Source organism: Astatotilapia calliptera, chromosome 1, assembly GCF_964374335.1.
Source record: "Astatotilapia calliptera chromosome 1, fAstCal68.1, whole genome shotgun sequence".
Classification (NCBI taxonomy): domain Eukaryota; kingdom Metazoa; phylum Chordata; class Actinopteri; order Cichliformes; family Cichlidae; genus Astatotilapia; species Astatotilapia calliptera.
In genome coordinates, this window is record NC_137422.1 from 39,286,003 (window position 1) to 39,308,872 (window position 22,870).

Genomic DNA, 22,870 nt, shown 5'->3' on the forward strand with positions numbered 1-22,870 from the left:
CCACAGCCACCCTGGGGCGCACTGACAGAGGCGAGGCTGCCGGATACTGGCGCCACCGGGCCCTCTGACCACCACCAGTAGGCAGTAGGTGAAGTGTCTCGCCCAAGGACACAACGACTGAGACTGTCAGAACCGGCAACCTTCCAATTACAAGACGAACTGCCAACTCTTGAGCCACGATCGCCCATTTTACTTTGCAAGTATAGTTTATATTCTATTTCTACTAAGAAAGTATTTTTTTCACATCTGGTTTTAGTTTTTAGTTTAGTTTCAGTTAAGAGAGTTTATGTTTACCCATGGACCCTGAAGGCAGCACCTCTTATGCTCACACAAACACGTGAAACACATCAAGGCCTCAAACAGTGAAGCAGTTAAAGACAGCAGCCTCTTTAAAGGTAAACTGAAGGGTTTCATAGTTTTTCCATCAGTGCTGAAAACAAGGAAACGCAGAGATCGTTAATCGACTCGAGATCACAAACCGAAACCCCCCAAATACCTTCCTGTTTTCTAAAACAACAGTTTGCATCCATGCAGTGTTTATAAGAGACACACAGCCTCTGAGTGACGACCTAGACCTGCATTGTTTGCAACAGCCAGCAGGGGGCTACAATAACACAGAGAAAACCTCAACAATCACGCAACCCCTCTATGAGCAAGCACATGGCCACAGTGGGAAGCAAAAACTCCCCTTTAACAGGAAGAAACCTGGTAATCATCTGCTGTGGCTGGTCAGGAGTGAGAGGAGGACGTCTATGAGACAAGGAGCCTCACCTCAGCTCAGTGAACACTTACCTGATGACTTTGGTCTCAGTGCCTTCAGGTTTGTAGAAGCTATCTGCATTTCTACACCTGTGGTCATGGAAGTGATGGAACACATCCGGATGGTTGAGTGACAGAGTGCGAGCTTTAAAGGACCGACACTTGGAAGCAAAGTCCATGCTGATATTAAGCAGTCAGACTTGGTGTCACGAGGTTCATTTCCAGTCTTTGGGATGACCATTCTCAGAGGAATGCTTTTGTTTGCTTAAACCTCTTAATCCCAATCTATGAATCATTCAAGCATAAAAAGGCTCCCAACTGAAGGGATGAATTGGTGTTGTGTCGACACGTAACAGACAAGTTAGCAAAGAACCTGTTTGAGCTTCAGGCTCTTTGTTACGAGCCGCCTGTCACAGAAACACATCACTGACGGCTAATAAGTTTCTTAATTATTTTGTGGACAAGGTTGCTAGTTTGAGACCTCCGACTCTACCTATTGCTGACCCAGCCATGCATGGTTCTTGCTCAAGTTTGTTCTCTGCTTTTCTACCAATTGTTTTATCTGATTCAGAGAAACTTGTGCTGAATGCTAAACCGTGTGGCTCTCCAAATGACGTTGTTCCTCCCCGTTTTCTTAAAAAGGTATTTCCTATCATCGGACCACACATTCTGAACATTATTAATACTAGTCTTTTGTCTGGTCAGGTACCTAGGTAATTTAAGCATGCAGTCATGCATCCTTTACTTAAGAAACCAGGCTTAGACAGTTCAGTCATGTCAAATTTTAGACCCATCTCTAAGCTTCCCTTTCTTAGTAAGATTCTGGAAAGGATTGTTTATACTCAGTTGATGGACTACTTGAATGACTCTAAATTGTCAGAAATCTTTCAGTCCGGCTTTAAGCCATTCCACAGTACGGAGACAGCCCTCGTAAAAGTTATGAATGACTTCCTGATAGCAACAGACTGTGGTAAATATGCAGTGCTGGTCTTGTTGGATGTGACCGCTGCATTTGACACAGTGGATCACGATTTGCTGATCTCCAGCTTGCAGCACTGTGTGGGAATTTCTGGTTTGGCACTTTTGTGGTTAAAGTCCTATCTCTTAAATGGGACCTTTTGTGTTAATTTGGGGTCGGCTTCATCCTCTGTGGCCCCTCTGCTTTGGGGTGTGCCACAGCGATCTATTCTTGGGCCGTTATTGTTTTCGTTGTACCTTTTGCCTCTTGGCGCGATTTTCCGAAAGCATAAAGTGCCATTCCATCTATACGCAGATGACTGCCAGCTCTACTTACCTCTTAGTCATTCTGATAGTCTCCCAACTGGACCTCTGCTTGACTGCCTTACTGATGTCAAAGCATGGATGGCAAAAAACGTTTTAAATTTTAATGATCGGAAGACAGAAGCAATTTTATTCGGCCCAAATCGTTCTTCTCATACTCCGGATGTTGATCTTGCAGCTTTGACTTCCCAACTAAAGAGTTTGATCACAAATCTCGGAGTTAAAATTCTGCACTTCTGTACAATCAGCATTTTATCAACTCAGACGTTTATCAAAGGTTAAGCCCTTTCTTTCCAAGCGTGACTTGGAAAGTGTTATTCATGCCTTTATTACCTCACGTTTAGATTATTGCAATTCTCTTTTAACAGGGGTTGGGCAGGGCACTTTGTCACGCTTGCAATTAGTGCAAAATGCTGCAGCACGATTTTTATTTGGCAGAAGGAAATTTGATCACATCACTCCGATTTTGGCCTCTTTACACTGGCTTCCTATTGAATTTAGGATCCGTTTTAAAGTCCTTTTATTGGTTTTTAAATCTCTAAAATGGTCTGGCACCTGTTTATTTGTCTGACAGCCCCACGTCCCCACTCGTTCCCTTCGGTCAGCTGAGCAGTTGCTGCTTTCGGTCCCAAAGTCACGGCTGAAACTTAGAGGAGACCGAGCGTTCTCTGTTGCTACACCAATGCTTTGGAATAACCTTCCTCTCCATATTAGACAGGCTGCATCAGTGCCAGTTTTAAGTCTTTGTTAAAAACCTATTTTTATTCCCTGGCTTTTAACTCTGTGGATAACTGATTCATTCTTATTTTTTATTTTATTGCTATGTCTGGTTTTATTACTATGTGCATATTGGCAGCAGCTTCATTTTCAGCATAACAATGCCGTAAAAGCACACCTGGTCTATCGGTCATGGGTCGGCCTCCCCAGAGTCGGACCTCAGCGTTACTGAAGCAGTGTGGGATCATCCTGACAGAGAACAGAAGGAAAGGCAGAAACACCCAAAGAAGAGCTTTGAACATCCTTCAAGAAGCCCTGAGAATAAAGGTGCTACACCAAATATTCGCTTTAAGCTCACCGGAGTCGCGCAAACTCTGATTTTGCCTTTATTTCCATGTGTGTTTGCATGTTTCCCTACAAAATATGAAGAAATGAAATGTGCAGCAATCTTAGCTGAAACACAGACGCTCGTTATAATCATTTTATTTACAAACTGGTTTTTAATTCTTACAGTGACGTCGTTGCTTCAGTACAAATACAATAAAACCTGAATTCTGAGCCAAAGCAGCACTGTCACATGTTTCTTCTTCTACTCTCGACAATCAGCAGTAATCACGAAGCTTCCTGTGCTGCATTGTTTCTGTTTTCCCGCCTTTTTCTCGGCTCGGCCGACACAGTTTCCTGCGCTTCCTGAAGCTTTTCCTGTCCTGTATAAACACTGCAGCAGCTCTGTGGGCAGGAGCTTCTACCCCCAGGCTCTTTATCCTATCATAAAGCTCAGCAGCGCCCTCCAGCAGCTACAGCTAAAATGACTGTAGGCTTTATTGTATTAAAGCTTGCCTCATGATTTCATTTTTAATTGCTTATTTTAGATTTTTCATGTGCGGTTTTTGTTATGAACAGAAGCTTGTTTCAGTACATTTTTGACATCATAAATTCAAAATTTCAGGTTCAGTATCCCCAAATTTTATCTTACTTAGTCAAACTTTTTGGGCAAATTTTGGTTCATAAATGGCAGAAAATCTTTTTTTCTATGATAGAAACAAGCTTCCAGAGTTCAAACAGTGAACCATTTGTTCTAACTATGATATTTTTTACTGTGTTATAGGAAAAGCAACATGTTCAGACATTAAAATATATGCTGCACTTTTGTGCGTGCTGATGAAGACCTCATGACTCAGAGGTCCAAACTGACCCGCTAACCCTGAACCGTCATCCTGGTGACCCTGAATGACCTGGAAGCTGCCGGCTAAAATCATTGGATGTCCTCAGAGCTCAGCTGATGTCAGACAGCGTTATCGAGCAGCTCTCGGTGGAAAATCAATCAGCGGCTGTCAGATCTCTCACACGCCACAAATACATGTTCAGTCTGTTTTTACATGAAGAAGACGCAGCTCACGCCTTTCTTCTTCTTCTTCCGGCTGCTTCCTGTAGTTCCCAACACATGCCTCTAAAATCAGCTGAGGGAGGGCCCCAGAAAGTCAGTGGTTAAGAAGCTGCAGGACAGAAACCGGGGATTCTGGGAAAATGAGTTTCTTTAATCATTTCTGTTACAGACACACTCCTCCTGCGTGGTGAAACAGCGCCCCTCTGGGTTCTAATGGCTGGTACATGCAAGTCAGTTCGTGTGGCCAAAGACGGTACTGCAGCCAGACAGTAACCTCCATGAGATCAAAGTTCTCTGAAGCTCTGAGACCTGAAAAAACCTGAATTAAGGTGGGAGGAAGGAAGAAAAGAAGGAAGTATTCTTTCCGTCCTTGCTTTATTTCCTGCTTCCTTTCATTTACATCATTCTTCTCCTTCCTTCCTGTCATGTGACAGTTTAGATGAAATGTGTTTTTCTGTGACAATAAAATCCACCACAGAAGAAGAAGCATGTCCTACACCTGAGAGTGTCCTGTTTCCTCCTTGGAGCAGGTGGAGGGCAGCAGCTTCTTGTCAGCTCACTCCTTTGACGGCTCCTCTTCCTTCTCCTTCGTCTCCTCCTTCTCCTCCTTCTCCTCCTCCCCCTCTCTCTCCTGCCTTCATCTCCACGGTGAGAACCTCCTCCCCTTTGTGCCGCGGCGTCATCCTGATGATGACCGAGCTGTCGGCTGTTTCTGCCACCGTTTCCTCTCCGTCTTCCGGAGCTGGACTCAGGGGTACCGGAGACCGGCGGTGCATTGGAGAAGGGGGCGGGATTGGAGAAATGGAGGGAGGAGCCTGAAGAACAAAGAAGGAAAGGACAGGATGAAAGATGGAGGACAAAATGACTTTCCTTTGCTGCTGGTCTCTAAGGGCGTCTCCAAAACACACAGGAAAAATCCAAATCCTGAAAAACCCACGATTAATTTTTGATCCCTTTTATCTTCCTTCCTTTCCATCTTTCCTTTACAGTCTTTCTTTTTACTTCCTTCATGCTTTTCTTTATTCCTTCTTTCCTTTCCAACTTTCATTCTCCTGTCCTTCCACCCTTCCTTTCTTCCTTCCATCTTTTCTTTCTTCCTACCCACTCTTCTTTTCTTCTTTTTACCTTCCATCCTTCCTCACTTTCTTCCTTTCTAACTGCTCCTTTCCTTTATTTCCTCTTTCCTTCACAAACATCCTTCCTTCCTCTTTTCCTTCCTCCCTTCTTTCCTTGCTTTCTTTTCTTTCCACCTTTCCTTTCTTCACTTCTTTATTATTTCCTTTCTTCCTTGCACCGTTACTTCCTTCCTCACCTCCTCCTTGCTTTCTTTCATCATTTCTACTTTTTTTCTAAAATTCCTTACCGCCCCCCACTGTTCCTTCCTTCCCTCCTAGTTTGTGCTGTCTCCCAGGTGCTTTGCTCCTCTACAGAACTCCATGGCTAACATTAGCTAACATTAGCTGACATGAGCTAACATTAGCTAATGTTAGCTACCTCTACCTAAGAAATGGAGTCTGCTAATTTGAGAAAACTCTATGTGGGCACAAAAATAAAAGCTGATCCAGGTTCTGAGAGCGTTTAACATTATCAAGTAAGTTAAGGTCAAGCAGTTTTAGTGATTGAGGTGAATGTTTCCCGAAAACAAACGAGCAAATTAGCTTTTATATGAACATTTCTATCAAGGGATGATGTTCTAAATCTGTTTCTTACCAATCAGCACGCATTAGGACATGAATCGTTTCATTTCAGTTTTGACACATTACTGATATTCCTAATATGGCAGTGGACGCAGTAGCCCCTCCCACCTGCTGATCAAACCTTCTGTCCATGAAGAAGACCCAGTCAGAATAAAGCTGGTTTAAAGAGGAGGAGTTAAACAGCTCATTTCAGACAAGGGATAACGTGAGGGCCTCCACAACAGTGCAGCATCAGATTAAGGTGGCTTATTATAAACTGTGAATCATTCAAAGCTGCTCTGGTGGAGTCACTGAATAAAGCACTGAAAAGAACCTTTCAGTCTCCTCACTTTATCTATCTATCCTTCCTTCCCTGCAGCTGCACAGAGGTGATGTGGTGATGCTGGCCTACCTGTGCCTCTCCCGCCTCAGACGGTCTGTATACTTTCTTCAGCTTGGCGAAGGTTCCCTCGATGCCTGCCTGCTCCGTCACCTTCAGGGCGGCCTTGAACATTTCTGGTGTGTCCGGTCGTGGCGGGATGACTGTCTTTGCACCTTTACCCTCCTCCTTCTCCTCCGGCTTCTTGTCCTTCGTCAGCATCTTCCTGCACAAAGACAAACACAGGGCGGCAGTCCAGACAAGCTCAGAAACTGAAAACCTTGCTCCTACATCTCCAAACCTCCACAATCTGACATTCAGCAGCTCCGGCGGCTGCCGCGGCTCCGGCCGGTCTGCTTCAGCGCCATGGCCTGACTGAGCAGATAAAGGAAGGTGGATCACCTCAATGAGCTGACCCGATTCTCAAACACAAACTAGAGCGAGCGCCGTAAGCTGATTAGAGGTGAGTCTAATCCTGTCCCGGACAGAGAGATCAGACAAACGAGAGGAAGGCGAGCTGAGGAAGCAGCAGAAACAATCAGCCTCCTATTAACTGATGGTTGTTATTAGCAAGTGGGGCTGCTTTACTGACATGCTGGATCCGCCTCCAGCCGGATGGTGACCAGAGTCCGGCTGGTTAAAGTACAAATCTGTCCTCAGGTATTCATCTGTAAACTGTGGTAACATAAGTGTGTCTCTACAGACTCTGCAAGGTCATGAATGCAGTGAATCAGTATTTATTAATAATAGTGTTCCTACTGTGACAGGACAACAGGACCTAACCCTTCCAGCTCAGTGTGAGAGTCTTTACTGCTGTTTATAAAACAGAGCTGGTGGGACGCAAACACTAACCTCGTTGTCTCTCCACCCGACGGCCGTGGTTTGGACAACGTGTTGCAGGTTAGCAGGTTCTGTAATAGTTCTCCACCTTAACTTCCCAATAAACCCTGACAATATGCTTTAAAAAATGCCAAGAAGGTTTCTTGGGGTTACGATGGCAGCCATAAACCAGAAGGTTGTAGCTGAAGTCTTTGCTGCTGCGAGAGTAAAGATGCTGACTCGAAGACGAGCTGGTTGTGTTTAAATGTCGTAATTCGGTGTGAAAGGACTCGCATTTGGATTAAAATAATTAAACTGCGTTCCGCTCTAACAGGGTCTCGGTCTTACTTGGCCTTCTTGCGCAGCAGTTTTTCGGACTCGGGGTAATGCACCAGGATCTCTGCCAGGTCATTCTTATCCAGGATGAACAAATTGGCAAATCCGTGGGCCTTCACGTTGGCTGTGCGCCGGTTTCCTCCGCCTCCCGCCAGCAGACTGACCAATCAGAGACCACAGAGAGTTTTTTCAAAACATCCTTTATTATGATTATTGATCATGAAAAACTAATCTACTGACATGATTTCACTTTTTTGAAACATTTAACACCCTGTTGGGTAAATTTCATTCTCCCTCTGTGGTATGAAAGTTGTCTTATTTTTATCATTTTAACAAAACATAATCACAGTATGATGATATATCTATAATATATTTCAGTCTGGCGTGCTGCCCAGCCGCACATCCTGAGAACGATTGAACGTCTTTATTTGCAGCCGCCACGTGCAGGTTTTTAATTGTTTAACAGGATGACGGGAAGCAGCTCTGACCTGATCTCTCCAAACACCGAGCCGGCTCTGATGGTGACGAACACCGTCTGCAGGTCAGGACCGCCCACCACCTGAACCTCGCCCTGCTTGATGATGTACATCTCCCTGCCGATCTCCCCCTGAAACACAAACACACACACACATACATACACACACAGAGTCTGTGTCACCATCAGCTCAGTAACACCTCTGCCGGCTCGACAGGTGCGTTCTTACCTTTTTACAAACAAAGTCTCCGGGCAGGTACACGACAGACTTGAGCCTCATTAGCATGTCAAACACCATCTGCCTGTCACAGCCCTGAGACACACACACACACACACACACACACACACACACACACACACACACACACACACACACACACACACACACACACACACACACACACACACACACACACACACACATTTATGCATTCATGTGTATAAAAATGTTTTTATTTTTTATTCGCCGTTTCTGACCTGAAACAGGGCGACTTTACTGACGATGGCGTAGTTAACGTCCACGGCGATGTCCATCCTCATCTTATCGGGAAGCTGGATCAGAAGCTCCTGCTCATCTGCACACGGGACACCACAATGCTCACTGTTACTTTGAACTCGAGGCGTTCAGGGACCAGGTCTCAGACAGCTTCTCTCAGACATTTCTTACCCAGCATGCCCTGGCTCTTCCAGGTGTAGTCGTACCAGGTCTTGATGCGGTTCTGGACCTCGCGAGGGATGTTGTAGGAGGTCATGTACTTAACCGTGCTGTCCATACAGGCACGGTAGTAGTTCTCCCCGGCAGTCGCCGCTCCAACTACATCCCTCATCTGACACATTGCACCAAAAACCAAAGGGGGCGGAACCACGTTAGGTCATGGATGGCCAAAAAGAAGCAGAGCTGTAAATGGTGGTTTTACCGACCTGACCGATCATGATGGAGAAAGCAAAGACGCCAACAAAGTAATTAATGAGTTGGAAGCAGATTTCAAAGACAGTGGTTGGGTCGGGCAGTCCTCCAATGGTGATCAGCGTCTTCACGGCAAAGTAGTAACAGCGGATGTACCTGCAGGAATGAAAACAGTCCATCGATTCATGAAGAGCTTCAGCTTTAGTTTAGTGGAAATGCACTTTTAAGATATTCTAACCTGATTTGAAGAACCTAGAACATTTTAAAATTCAAACTTCTACTGGGTTTTGATTCCTTCAAGGATTTCAGCAAAATGCAACATAAAGCTGATGAATCTGTGATAGTTAAAATTTAATTATATGGGTAAATTCAATCAATAACCCAGCCACAGCTGTGAGGCCAAACTAACCATCACCTGTGGATCAGAGACACAGTATAACACATTCACATCAGAAATTTCCTGTCAATTACAGTGAATAAAAGGTTTTGTTACAATAAGTCGGTGACCCTGATGTTAGTAGATCTGTCCACTGATGTCTGAGCTACAACTATAACCAAATCAGACACAGTGAAAATGAAGCACGATCACACTGCTCCAGTTTTACAGATGACGTAACTGCCATACAGTCTGTTTGCCCTGTTGAAGAGCAAACAGTTATGGCTCTTCTATATTCAGATTTCCTCTTTCTTCCTCATTCTGACATCCAGAAACAGACAGAATCAGTCTCACATCGTTAACATTGAACCCTTCTTATTGCAAAAATATAAATCTGAATTCTTACGCGTTGCCTTTTCCATTGTAGACCCACTTGGTGGATCCCAGTCCTTCATAATCGGAGCCCCAGTAGAAGAGGCAGGCGTTGATGTGCAGGGAGTACAGCAGGTACATTGAGGTTCGGATCACCCTGACATACAGCGGCAGAAACAAAAATAACATCAAAAATTCAAGAACAGCAACAAGAAAGAGATCTACTGAAATAAATTATATTTAACCTGGGCGTTCCTCAAGGATCCAAACTGGGGCCACTACGAATGCATTTAGGCTTTTTGCAGATGGTACACTGTTTTTGTTGCTCTGGGTAAAAACTCTTTTGGCCATTTTTTGGTGCCTAAATGACAAAACCTTCTCCCATCAAAATAAAACTAAAATGATGACCATTCTTATCAGCTGAAAAAACTGCACCATGTCCCTGAACCCTGCCACTGAAAACTAAACTAAAGTAAAAGAATAAAATAGTTTTTCTGGGTGTGTATTTTATATTTTTATGCTGTTAAATGTAATATTTTACCATTTTTATGTTGCTATTTTCATATTTTCTATGATCTCTGAGGTAAATATTTCTTACAGGGCAGAGTCAAAAAAACATTTATCCTGATCGGAGAAAAGAAGTTCAACGAGGTTTGTGACATCATCACTTGTCAGTTTAGATGTGTGAAGATTCATATAGAGCTAGAGACAAGACTGGCAACCTTCTGGGAACCTCCGGTAATCAGAGATGGGCAGTAATCTGATTACTTTTTTCAAGTCACGAGTAAAGTAAGGGATTACTATTGCAAAAACGGTAAATAGATTACCGTTACTTTCCCGTAGGAGCGCTGCGTTGCTGCGTTACTAAAACCATGATTTTTTTTGCGAGAATGTCTCATGACAGTGACGTAAGCGAGTGCGACGTTCGTGACAACAGCTGTGTGCAGATCAACAGTGGATCATATATCGAGTGCAGGAGAGAGTATGAACGTGCAACGTTTAAAGCGTGGAAGTACTGACCTTACTTTGAGTTTGATTCCATAAAAAGTGACAAAAACATTAGTGTCCGTTGCTCACTGTGTGGGAAGAAAACTTCTTTTTACAGCGAAAAAACCCCCAAACTTCCAAGCAAGCACCGAGTAGCTACGACGTAATGGGAAACTCACAGAGGAACTCGCGGATTAATAATAATAATGGATTGCATTTATATTGGGATACCTCAAAGCGCTTTACAATACCACTATTCATTCACTCTCACATTCACACACTGGTGGAGGCAGCTACAGTTGTAGCCACAGCTGCCCTGGGGCAGACTGACAGAGGCGAGGCTGCCATATCGCGCCATCGGCCCCTCTGGCCAACACCAGTAGGTGGTAGGTGAAGTGTCTTGCCCAAGGACACAACGACCGAGACTGTCAGCCGGGGCTCGAACCAGCAACCTTCCGATTACAAGACGAACACCCAACTCTTGAGCCACGATCACCCCCCCCCGGATTCTTCAACTGACCGCTGCAGCTCACCTGCACCAGGGTAAACCTCCGCCTACCCCACTCCTGCTTTACAGGTGAAAATAGAGCAACAGGACCGCTGAGTCTTTGATTTGATTTATTTTCTGCAGTGTTTTACTTACTTACTTTGAAAGTAAACACAAAAAATATTTTATTTTATGTGCTGGAATGTGCAGAAAATAGGTTTAAATGTTAAACAAATTTCTTCCAGTCAGAGAATGTTGCATATAATTAAATTTTTGCTTGATGCATAAAGTTAAAAGATTAAAACTAATAAAACAAGTTTTAAAAAGAGACTTTTCCATTTGATTACATTTTGTATGATGGATTATGCAGAAAAAGTAGAATTGGGCTGAAAGATCTATCGCTTCATCACCTATTCAGGTTGTAAATCATGTTTTTAAAAAGTAACTAAGTAACTAAGTAATTAATTACTTTTGAAAATAAGTAATCAGTAAAGTAACGGGATTACTTTTTGGGGGAAGTAGTTACTGTTAGTTACTGATTACTTTTTTCAAGTAACTTAACTTAGTAACAAATATAGAATGTGCTTCCCTGACTGGTTTGTGAATAGTTCCTGGTGTTTCCTGGTTATTGCTCACAGTAGGACTGCATGTGTCTGATTGTACACATCTTGGCATTATGGGCTTGGAGGCAAACGTTCTCCATTTCTTGCACTTTTTCAAGTTTCACTGCAGCTAAGAATTCAGTTAGTGTTTACAGACAATTCAGAGTCTTCCATCAAATAACAGACGACCGCAGCAATCCTATGGACGGTTTTGGTGCATCGCACTCTTTGGGACTGATGACATCCAGCAACAGCCAGCAACCACTCACCAGCCAGTCAGGGAATATGCTTTCGGTAAAGACAAAAGGCTGCTGGATGGACTGCAAGCCTGTGTGACTGAGACCTAAACGACTGATAAACCTGCTGAAGGTAAACGGGACAAACTACACCCTCAGCAATGAAGTGAAACACTTCCAGGGTGACCATCGTGCCTGTTACGTGGAGAAATTGAGGGCTTATGTTTACTTACTGCCTCCGGGCGTGTTTGATGCTGTGATGACGATTTCATTATGTCATCAACAACGCCTCAAATTATACGGGACAAGATCTGAAGACCTACAAATTTTGGGTGCGTCTTGGTATTTTGTGCCAGGATGGGTTCAAACATCAAACACAGGAACAGGAACAGGTGGACACCGGTCACTGCTGAGGTCTTTAAAACATTTTCTTTACATTTTCACCTTCACACCTCCAACCTGAACAGTGATCCTGAGTGATGTTATGTCCAGGACAAACAGTGGAGAGTGAGGCTGGAGACCTTCTCACCTATAGATGTACGCTTTCTTCATCACAGATTCCATTCTGTCGTTGAACTCAGAGAAAACCATGTACTGAGAGAGGAAAACAGAGGTCAGCTGTTCATCCCGACCACAAAGATCAGCTGTGAACAAAGCAGAAAAACCTTCTGACCTTCAGCAGGCGAGGGAACCTCAGCAGAGAGTTGACTCCAGTGAAATAGTAAAATACCTCCAAAGGAAACAGGCTGATGATGTCCATCTGCAAAGCACACAGCAAACACTCACCAGGGGGAAACCAAAGGGTTAAAGAAGTTCTAGAGATCTGAATCAATCCGTACTTTATATTCAGAGAACCTGAATATAAAGTACGGAGACAGCTGAGGTTGTGCTGAGTTTAAAAAACTGTGTGCACAATGTAAAGACGCAAAAATATCAAAGATGCAGACTCGTTTGTTTTGTTAGGATTCATGAATCTATAGGATTATAACATCTTTTTTCCAGCAGCGTACACATATTTTAGCATCCACATTATGACCATTACCAGATACATCAGCCATCACTAGAAGCCACATTTTATAAACCGGTTTATATTTATACATCTTATAAACCCACTGGTCCTGTTTTTAAGACTTGTCCATTGGCATCTTAGATTTTTGAAGCCAGACCTCATAAATGTGCTTTATCACTTTTCCCCTGTAATGTGACCATGATTCACAAAATAAAGATCAACTTTAATGTACTAATATTTAAAACTAGAGACTGAGACTATAAACTGTGTTTACTGAGGTCAGACTTTACATTCGCCCCCTGCTGGACGTTAGAGAGAATGCAGGCTTCCACAGAGAGTTATGGTTTTTATATACAACAGCAGATCCTAAACCTCAGATGAATGCAGCAGTTTTAGAAATATGAAAATCTTTTCTATCCCAGCCGAAGCTTTAGTGACAGCTGTGTTTCTTTATTATTATTTTTGATCTCATCATTTTAGTTTTTCCTGCTATTTGAAAAAAGAGAGTTCCGGGTTGAGAAAAGGTCAAAGGGAGAATAACGTTTGTTATTTTAAGTGATTTGATTTGTTTTTTAAAAAGGGAATATTAAAATGTAAACCCAATTAAAACATAATTTTTTTTTAAATTATTCATTGTATTTTCTAACTTCCTGTGGCCCGCTTGCAGTACCTTTACCATCCACCAGGTGGCCCTGGCCCAAAGTTCTCACCTTAAATCTCTCTGTGGTCATGTAGTGCTCCCTCATGTCCTTCTTGTCGCACTGTGGAAAAGAAGTTCCAGATCAAAGGTGTTTGTGAGAGTTTATGAGATAAAATCAAAGTTTTATTTATCGTTTCATTTCTGCTGACCACGATGTCTCCTCCGCGGACGAACTGCAACCTGGGCTGGAAGACGAGGATATCAATGATGTAGATGAAGTCGAAGGTGTAGTCGGCCAGCAGCCACAGGTGGATGTTTTCGGGGGTTTGGTAAGGAAACGCCCAGCGGACGGGGATCAGCCATACGTTCCAGTTCCACGCCGCCACCACGAAGAACAGCCAGATGACGTAGATCAGGTCTATGGGGCAGAAATCCACAGTCAAACGTCTCTCTGACCTCCGTACATGACGGAAAAAGAAGAACCCATAAAAAAACCCTGGTAGCAGAGAGCTGACTATCATTTAACTTCATGTTCTTACTGCAGCGCCACCTGTTTGTGGTGACCTGAACTTCAGATAACCAAGAACCTGATCTTTGTGTAGCGCATCGTAAATTCGTCCCCCCCGGTGACAGTCTGACCCGGGGGGATGACCTCACCTGACGCGTCATGTTTCATCTCAAACCAGCTCAGAAACTTTTTGGCCACCAGCGTGACCTTTGCTCACCAGATTTCACTTCCTCTGACTTCGTCCACGTCCCACAAATAAAAATCAAGTTCAATCAAATTTCGATCCAACCTTAAAACTTTATGGTCAGTGCGTCAAGTGTGACATCATCAGATCCCTGTGACCCCTGATACAGGCACTTACGGTGTTCTGGCCTCTCTGCACCTTCTGAGGTGTCTCCTCCACAGGATACATGAGAGACTGCACAGCTTGTGTTTTACACTTTGCTCCAGAAGGTGCCCTGATGCTGCTGCAGCATCGCCCTCTCACTCGTCTGGGACCCTCTGAGCTCCTCACTGATCTATCTCTGAAAAGATATTAAAGACCGAGCTGCACCTGCTGGGCCAGAGTTTGAAGATCCAGAGGTGCACGACAAGGTGAAAGGACACCAAAGCAAGGTGCGCACTGCCATTCAACGGGGAAACAATCTACTTCTTTGTCTCTTGGCTCCTCCCTTTAGGGGCCACCACACCAGCTCTGTCACACCAACCCCCTGCAGTCCTCCTTCACTACATCCATGAACCTCCACTGAGGTCTTCCTGGCAGCTCCGTCTTCATCCTCCACCCTCCCTCCTCTGCACATGTCCAAACCATCTGAGCCTCTCTGAGCTGTCCCCCTGATGGACGCTCGCTCCCAATAAACATCTGAACATCTTCAGCTCGGCTTCCCGTGTTTGTGTCTGTGCCAACGAATCACAGCAGGTCTCACTGCCATCCTGTAAACCTCCCCTTCCCTTCTGTCACAAATTACCCCTGAAACTCATCTCCACCCAACTCCAGAAGCTGAAGCAGTGGGTGAATATGGCTGTCCTGAAAAGTGCGGTGATGGAGAACTTGATTTCTCACCGGTGAACGGGTCGATGCTCGAGGGGAAGCGGAACTCCAGGATGGCTCGGAGCCAGCCAGGCATCTGGGGAAGTTTGGGCAGATTGGGAATTTTGACCTCATATCCCAGAAGCTCAAATTTAAACTCCTTTTCCTCCTCCTTTTCCTCTTCTCCTTCTCCTGCTGCTGTGTCTTTCTTCTCCTCTCCTGGGGGAGGCGGGGGAGGAGGGGGAGGCGGAGCTTTGCTTGGAGCTGTAGGGATCAGACAGGAAGCGCGAGAACATCATTTTGATGGTTTTACACTGATGCAGCTGAAAATCATTCAGTATTTGATGCAAACTGTTTAATCTCATCATTTATTCAAATCCTTCATGCACGAATATTGTTAAACTCATACAATCACTGAGCAAACCACTGCAGCGGCGTTTTGATGCAGGATTTGGTTCTATCTTATCAAAGCTTCTGACTCGACCTGACTCGTGAAACCGGTTTCTACGTACAGGCTGCGGGACTTTCTTCCTCCGATTCGTCCGGGTCGATCAGCCGTTCTTTCTGCCGCTCCGTCCGACCTTTGAACAGTCTGACGAGCTCGTTGAGGCGGTCCTGGACCACCACGCTGCCGACGCTGGTCGCCGACAGCGGACGTGTCCTGCAGGAGGAAGAACGGGAAGGTAAACATGGTGGACAGACAGATGGAAGCAGGGAGCTCATTGTGAGTCTGTGGGGTTTCTCTCACTCGTCGTCTGCAGACAGGTGGTCTCCCTGAGTGGACCAGACTTTCAAACCGACCCTCAGCAGCTCGGGATCGTCCTCGTCTGCAGACACATCACCTGCAACACTACAGACATCAACACGGACACGTGGAGAGGAAACAATAAGATGTTCCAGCCTGCATTTAGTCCAGATTCAGAATGGCAGAACACATTAAAGCTGTCAGAGACTGATGCTCTTACTGAGGTTAAAGGAAGTCCCTCCATCCAGAACACAGCACGATAAAAAATGCCTCTAAAACGTTAGTGAGCTCAACAAATCAACAACAGCACCAATCACAATACTGAAGAGAGCTCAGTCAAATCAAGAAAGCTCAAACCCAGAAACTGTGAATCATTTTCAACATTTCCAGGAGACGCTTGGTGTTTCAAGGCCCACAGAGAACCCGAAGCTCTTGTGAGTTCAAACACAGACTTCAGACTTGCTTTTATCTTCATCAGACAGGGACCAGACGGGAGTCCGGGACAGAAATTTGTCTGCTCTTTCAACAGAGAGCCAATCGGGATTAAAATTTGCAATATTAGTGGGCGTGGCCTCTCTGACAGAGGGGGATGGTGAACCCTGAACTGGACCTCTGCACCGTGTTTGTGCTGTTGGAGCCTTTTGCAAAATAATTTTACTCCTTAGACTTCCCCTACACACAATATGTTTACTTTTTGTGTCATAGAGGGTTAAAACGGCAAAAAATTTTGCCAGTGGGATTAAATGGGTTAATGACATCATGTGACCAATAATATGGCTGCTTTGAGGTCACAGTACTATTGTACTATAGTGAGAGAAGTTCACCAAAAGCGCAGGTGTCCATATGATGCTCACATACCGTCTGTGGAGACAGACAATCTTAAAGATGTGTTTATCGTGGTCCAACAGAACATTGCATTGGCCCCTGAATCAACTGATGGTTGTCTAACTTGTGTAGTAGAAGCAGAAAAAAAGCTCTTTAAACTGTTGTTAACTGGTCTCAGTGATCAATGACAATAAAGTCAAGACTCTCCACTGACTCATTCAGATAGTAGCCTTAGAATAACTGCCCCAATAACCACCCAAGACGTTACTCACACGGCTGCTGAGCGGCGAGACCAGCTTCTAATTTCGACCAGATTAACAAGTCAGCTTCATTAATGGTTTCAAACACAGTTTCAGATTCACAAAGCTTTTATTCGAGCTCTGTACTCCCCTACATTTACACTGTCAGACTCTCTGAAGCTAATCTTCAGTTGTGGCCACACATCTGAAAGCATATTGATTTGCTCTCCTGATATTTAGACTGAACCACTGTGAAAAGTGATTCTAATTTAATTCTTTGGGTTAAAAACTGCTTTAAAGATTTTGGCTTCGTGTAGCTCTGTTTTATTTTTATTCCACCGAGACGTCATCTGAACATACGACTTACCTCAAAGACCATCGGAGGCCGATACTGCGCAGGAAGATTTGGGATGAAGACCCTTCAAGCAGAGCAACCGTGCATTGCTCTGCTTGTCAATACTGACAAAGTTGTGTATATTGTAGTGTGTATGGACCAGCAGTGTTTGTCACTACTGGTCATTTACAAATATTCTTTGCTCCCATTGGTGCCTGCTTTCATTAAAGTTGCGAGAATATTGACTTGGGACCCGCCCACTGCGTGTTTATTCCGTCTCTTGTTGCTACACGTCGAGGAATTTTATTGATATCTGAAGATTTCTGGTTATCTTTGAGATCAGCAGATACAAAAATACCACCTACTGGCCAATCGGATCTCTGGAAAAGCACGTCTCCATTCCTGTAAAATTCCTTGGATGTTTGTGTGCTGAAGGTTAACTGGGTTAACTTATGGAGCTGAAGACCACCTTCAGGTGACCTCTGACCCTGACAGTGATAACATGGGTATGTCAAACGTCCTTTGGTGTGCAGGCCTCTGAACATGGAGATATGAATCAGTTCAAACAGTTTCAGAAAGGATGGAGCTAAAGAAAGATTTAAGGAAACCATTGATTTTAACTCAGAGTTGTGTTTTTAATCATATTTGGAGCTGTTAGATGTTTCGCTCAGCAACTTTTAGCAGGACAAGAACAACCATGAAAGGATGCAAAGTTGGACATGAAGACAGGATAACACAGACATTAAACATGGATTCTTTCATACATTTACATGTCTTAGCGTGGTAACAGCGCCCCCTGAAGGCCGTGAGCAGCAGCATACACGTTGTGTGTTACCTGAGCTCTGGGGCTGTGAGATTGTTCGGTTCTGGTTCTGGGGTGGTGATAATCTGGGGGATGTTCAGACCTTTCCCTTCCATCACATCCATCGCCTCCACCTTCAGCTCTGAAGCTTCAGCCAAACGTTTACTGCAGTTTTCTGAGGACCAGAAAATAAATGCAGTTGGACCTCAGGCAACGTCTTCCTACACGAATCAACTCGCCCTCAACTGAACCGCATTTCAGGTCGACGTGTTAAACTGCTGTTTCCAAAGCACCAGCGCAACTTTAAACTTCTGCTTTCATTTATTTGTAGATGATAAAATGCTGATTGTTGCCTCTGGACACATCCAGAGGAAAAAGAAAGAAAGAACTGATGAGGTTTTATGGTAAGAAAAATGTGTATTTAAATAAATATATAAATTTTTATACGTTTACGGGCCAAGTGTGTTCTCCAGTTTACAGATGTGTGGTGTTTACAAGAGTTATTCAGCATTAAATATGTAAAACTGTCTGGAAATAACCCCAAATCCACAGAAGCCCCCCTGCATTTAATGTTACCAGCTCGATAAATGGCCTCTCTTATTCTAACAGGTCACAGAAAATATGATGCAGGTAAAGTCACAGAGTTTCTCTTCAGTCTTAAATGAGAATCACAGGACTGAAGTCCAGTTTTGATTTCCTGTGTCCACATAAATGGAGCAAAAACTGATTCATGCTTGCTTAAATATTTCGGCCTCAACAGGAAATCTGCATCACGCTGCTTCATGAAAATCCATCACCAGGGGCAACAACGTGGCAGATAAAGAACTCTTCAGTAACAAATCCCATCACACAGACTATCGCGAGGTAAACATGGAGATTCTGTTGCCCAGTTTTGTTGGTGATTCAGCTCTAAACGACTCATTAAAAACAGCAAAGGGACAAGCACACAGCCTACAGCAGCTCAGACATCCACCTCCTCCTGATTACCTGTGGCGCGCTTAGTTGGCAGCTGATGGTGAAGCACATCAGAGCTGCAGAGCATGATAGGAGTGAGGATGAGGGGGAAATAGGACGTTCGGAGGCACTGGAAGTGTGTTTGTTTGGTTTGGCACTTCAAAGGTTTCGATCTACACAGATTATCTAGTCTATAATCTATAAGGTGTCTCTAGGAGTCTGCTGGAGGGGGGTGGGGGTTACGGCTGCTAAGGATCCTGGGACTTGGAGTTAAGGCCCCTGAAGCGGCTGTAGATGCTCATACAGCACTGCTGCGCCTGCTTGGTGAGCTGCAACAGCTCCTGGGTCAGCTGGGCGAGCTCTGGCGGTGGTGCCGGCACGGACAGCGTGGGAGGGGTGAGGTTATGGTTACGCATCAGCTTTGTGCAGCTCTCCAGGCACTCGGCAGCATGAGGGAATCGAAGCAGAAAGCTCTTTATCGGAGAGCAAATGTCAGGAACTAGACAGAGAAACAGCAGTGAGAAGGGTTAGCGTTAGGGTCCTAAAACCGGACCAGTGAAGGTAACGAAGGGCAAAGAAATCCATGAAGAGAGCAGTCGGAACAAGAGAAACAAGAAGACCAAACAGATAAAACCTGATTTTTCAGTCTCACCTCCACATCCACCTTCTTCTGCTTCTGCTGTGCTGGTCTGAGAATTAAGAAGAAAACAATTATTAAAAACAAGATATAACTGTCAATCCGCCCTGCAGTCACAGGAACATGACATGGTTGAAATTTCCTTAGAAAACCAGTGAGTGATTCTCAAGTAGAGATGCTCTTTTCCAACTGTTTCCAAGGAACCACAGGAATTGGATTTCTCACCGACGTCCACACGAACTAATGACCTTTAACACCAACAGACTGATCTCCACGACAGCTTAGCCAGCTCGGTCCTCTGATGGAGACCACTCAATACACTGAAAGCTCAGGACAAAGTCAAGCAGCTGGAACTCCTTTCTGACATTTTAGGTGAAATATCTGGGATAATCAGAAGAAATTAATCAGAGATTAACTCTTCAAAGTACGTATAATTCAGGTTGTAGAGTGCTGGTTTAGGAAGTGAGAACATACCAAAAAAATTAAGACCAATAAATAACAATGCCAGTGGTATCTGGCACCAGGTCAGCAGATCTTTCAAGTCCAGAACTTTTTCTAATGTGTCCTCCAATAATAAGTTCTTCAAGTTCCTAGATTGTCTCTTTGACTTTCACCAGGTTCTTCCTTTTGCTCTCTGGGAAAGAAGCCACAAAGATTCAGAGCCACTTTGACTCGGTCTTTTGTACATTCCTCCTTACATTCCTCAGGTTCTCAGCTACACCTCCCTCTGTACTCTTCCACCTTCAAGCTCATGGAGGGACACCGATTCATTCCCAACCAGTCGAGAGACAATCTCTCCAGCTTGTGTTGGTTCTACCTCACATGGGGTCTCCTCCTGGTTCGACATGCAGCAGGCATGCAGGAGACATCATGGGCAAATGATGAACCACTGCAGGTGGCTCCTTTTCAGTGTGTAGGAGTCATGGCTGTACTCTAAATGAGTTCCTCCCCTTCCGTCCAGAGTCCCTTCAGGAGAAGCTCTTTTCCACAGGATGTGTCCTCAGTCTCATTCTTTGGGTCACTACCTCATGACTAGGGATGTGTACCGGTATCCGGTGCCATGATGGCACCGGTTCTGACATAAACGGTAGTAACCAGACCGAAAAGCAGCGCACATTTCAGTGCTTTATTTCGGTCCTTTTTTTTTTTTACTGAGATGTCACACACTTTGGATTCTAGCCAATCATTTTACCTTTGCGAGCGTAGTAGGCGGGCCCAGGTACATCCGTTCTTTTAGAGCAGAGCTACAGATTAAAAATGCCCAAGGCGAAGCGGTCAAAGTCTGGCTGTACTTCACAGCAAAAGATGCAAACTCAGCAGCCTGCAACAAGTGCTTTAAGCTGATACTGTGATACTGTGCAAAGGAGGTAACACCTCGAATCTGATGAAACACCTGGCAACGCATAGCATTTTTTTAAAAGCCGAGAAATGCGCCGTATTTGATAGCTTGCTGCGAGACCTCACACCGAGCACATCTACTGCGGGTGTGGTGCCTGTTATCGGACCCGGAGTTAGCAACATCCCCCAAGAACCCAAAGAGGAGAGTCCTGGCCCCTAGCCCTGCCAGTGTAGCAGAAATGATGAGGATGATGATGCAGCAGCAGCCGTTCTTCTCTGCGTGAGTAGCTTAATGTTGTTCGTGTGTAATTTACGTTGAGTAGGCTAACCACGTTATTACATTAATGCATGTAAGGTGAACTAGCAAACACAGACGTAGTTACATGCGGCTGTCTTCTTGTTTGATGGCAGATACTCCCTTCACCCTGGCCAAAAAGGCTAAAATGACCAAAGAAAAAGTGGAAAACAGTTAAACATGAGAGGTTTAGGACAAAGTTTGTGTTTTTTCCATTGTTTAAGCACTGCTTCCAGCCAAGAGTGATACCATATATGCCCCATAGCTGCAGAAAAGGCTAACATTGTTATCTTTTTACAAAAAGACAGCTAAACGAGGTTTTTGGACAAAGTGTGTGTTCTCCATTCTTTAAGCACCAGTTCGAGCACCGTTTAAGCACCAGCACCGTTTCAAAAGTACCGGTTTGGTACTGGTATCGGATAAAACCTAAATGATACCCATCCCTACTCATGACCAAAGGTGAGGGTAGGAAACTAGATCAAACAGCCCTTCTGTCAATCTACCGCTCACCTGTCAACATACTCGAACTCTTCTGCTTGGATCAAACTACCATCTACTGAAGCAGAATCCAGGAGACCATCACCTGATCCGTGGTAGTGGGTGGAGTTTCTGGAGGCAGTGGCTCAGGTTGTTGGGAGACTGGTTCTGCATCTGTTGAAGGAGTGGCTTCCTCTGGTGCTTCAGATTCAGTGGGTGGAGTTGGGGGCTTGTGGGTTTCGTCTGGAGCAGGCTCCACCTTTTCCACTTGAGTTGTTGCTTTGATTTCATCTTCAGCTGGGCAGACGTCTACCATGCACCTGGTGAAGAGGAGCAGCCGTCATTAACATCATAGAAGAGCGAACCAGACCTGCACAAAAGCTGCAGAGCTGATCCTTCCACTGACATCATCTGCACTGACAAGCAACAATTCACAGCAACGTTCATGTCAGAGTTTACAGTGTGAGGTGAATATCTCAGTGAGTTTCCTATGAGAAGCACGTGGGCACAGGAAAACTTACAATTGCAATGTAAGTGGCTTCTGTTTGAGGTATAATCTACTGTGGAAGGATCTGATAGGGAAATACTGACATTTGTACTCTTGGGTCCTGTTTTTCTAAATTATGAGACAAAATGTTTGCAACTGGTCAAACATTCAGACATAAGGTTGTACCCTGAACCCCATGGGGCAAATATCTGAGGTGAGATCTTTTCTCATTTTTGCCGTTCACTGGATAACGTTGTTATTATGGGTAAGTGTGTACAGAGGACACGAATCGCATTTAAACACATCAAATTCTTTCTAGAAATGGTGAGCCAGTTTAGTTTGGTTTATTTTGTTAATTGTTGGCGGTTATATTAGAAATAACAGGATGCTGTCAGCATTATTTGGGAACATCAATATAATCGATTACAATACCTGCCCTGTTCAAGCAACACTGCTAAAGAAGACAACACTGGGCTGTGTCTGGGCCTGTTAGTATTTTTTTGTTCTAAGTAATCAAGGTAATCGATTATACAAAGCAAAATGTGCCCTCTTGGCTGTATCTTGGACTGAATCTTCAACTATAGTTAACCATAATGAAGCCACCAGAAGCAGGTGAAACACAGTAGCTGGCTGACAAAAACAGAACTGCTTTATTCTGTGTGGTTATACCGCCTATAAAAAAATCCAACCTACCTTTTGAGATCTGCCCTGATTCACAGAAGAAAAGTAGGCAAGACGCAGCAGAAAATAAAAG

General features: G+C 44.3%; 1 protein-coding gene across 9 annotated transcripts in view; it reads right to left on the bottom strand.

Moving 5' to 3' along the window:
• Positions 1-3,224: 3,224 nt before the first annotated feature.
• The window catches only part of cngb1a (cyclic nucleotide gated channel subunit beta 1a), a 37,405-nt gene continuing 17,759 nt past the window's right edge, over positions 3,225-22,870 (bottom strand). For 4 of the 9 annotated variants that reach the window (XM_026176551.2, XM_026176560.2, XM_026176534.2 and 1 more), the window contains 20 exons: positions 22,810-22,824; positions 21,736-21,949; positions 19,535-19,571; positions 17,962-18,103; positions 15,732-15,833; positions 15,496-15,644; positions 15,017-15,247; positions 13,655-13,863; positions 13,516-13,566; positions 12,470-12,556; positions 12,326-12,390; positions 9,519-9,641; positions 8,751-8,892; positions 8,497-8,656; positions 8,307-8,404; positions 8,059-8,142; positions 7,843-7,961; positions 7,367-7,513; positions 6,233-6,425; positions 3,225-4,959 (listed from right to left, as the gene is read on the bottom strand). In XM_026176551.2, the coding sequence (XP_026032336.2) occupies positions 4,696-4,959; positions 6,233-6,425; positions 7,367-7,513; positions 7,843-7,961; positions 8,059-8,142; positions 8,307-8,404; positions 8,497-8,656; positions 8,751-8,892; positions 9,519-9,641; positions 12,326-12,390; positions 12,470-12,556; positions 13,516-13,566; positions 13,655-13,863; positions 15,017-15,247; positions 15,496-15,644; positions 15,732-15,833; positions 17,962-18,103; positions 19,535-19,571; positions 21,736-21,949; positions 22,810-22,824 (2,632 nt within the window). In that variant the 3' untranslated portion in view covers positions 3,225-4,695. The remainder of the gene's footprint in view (positions 4,960-6,232; positions 6,426-7,366; positions 7,514-7,842; positions 7,962-8,058; positions 8,143-8,306; positions 8,405-8,496; positions 8,657-8,750; positions 8,893-9,518; positions 9,642-12,325; positions 12,391-12,469; positions 12,557-13,515; positions 13,567-13,654; positions 13,864-15,016; positions 15,248-15,495; positions 15,645-15,731; positions 15,834-17,961; positions 18,104-19,534; positions 19,572-21,735; positions 21,950-22,809; positions 22,825-22,870) is intronic. The other 5 variants (XM_026176542.2, XM_026176569.2, XM_026176575.2 and 2 more) reach the window with 3 other exon arrangements.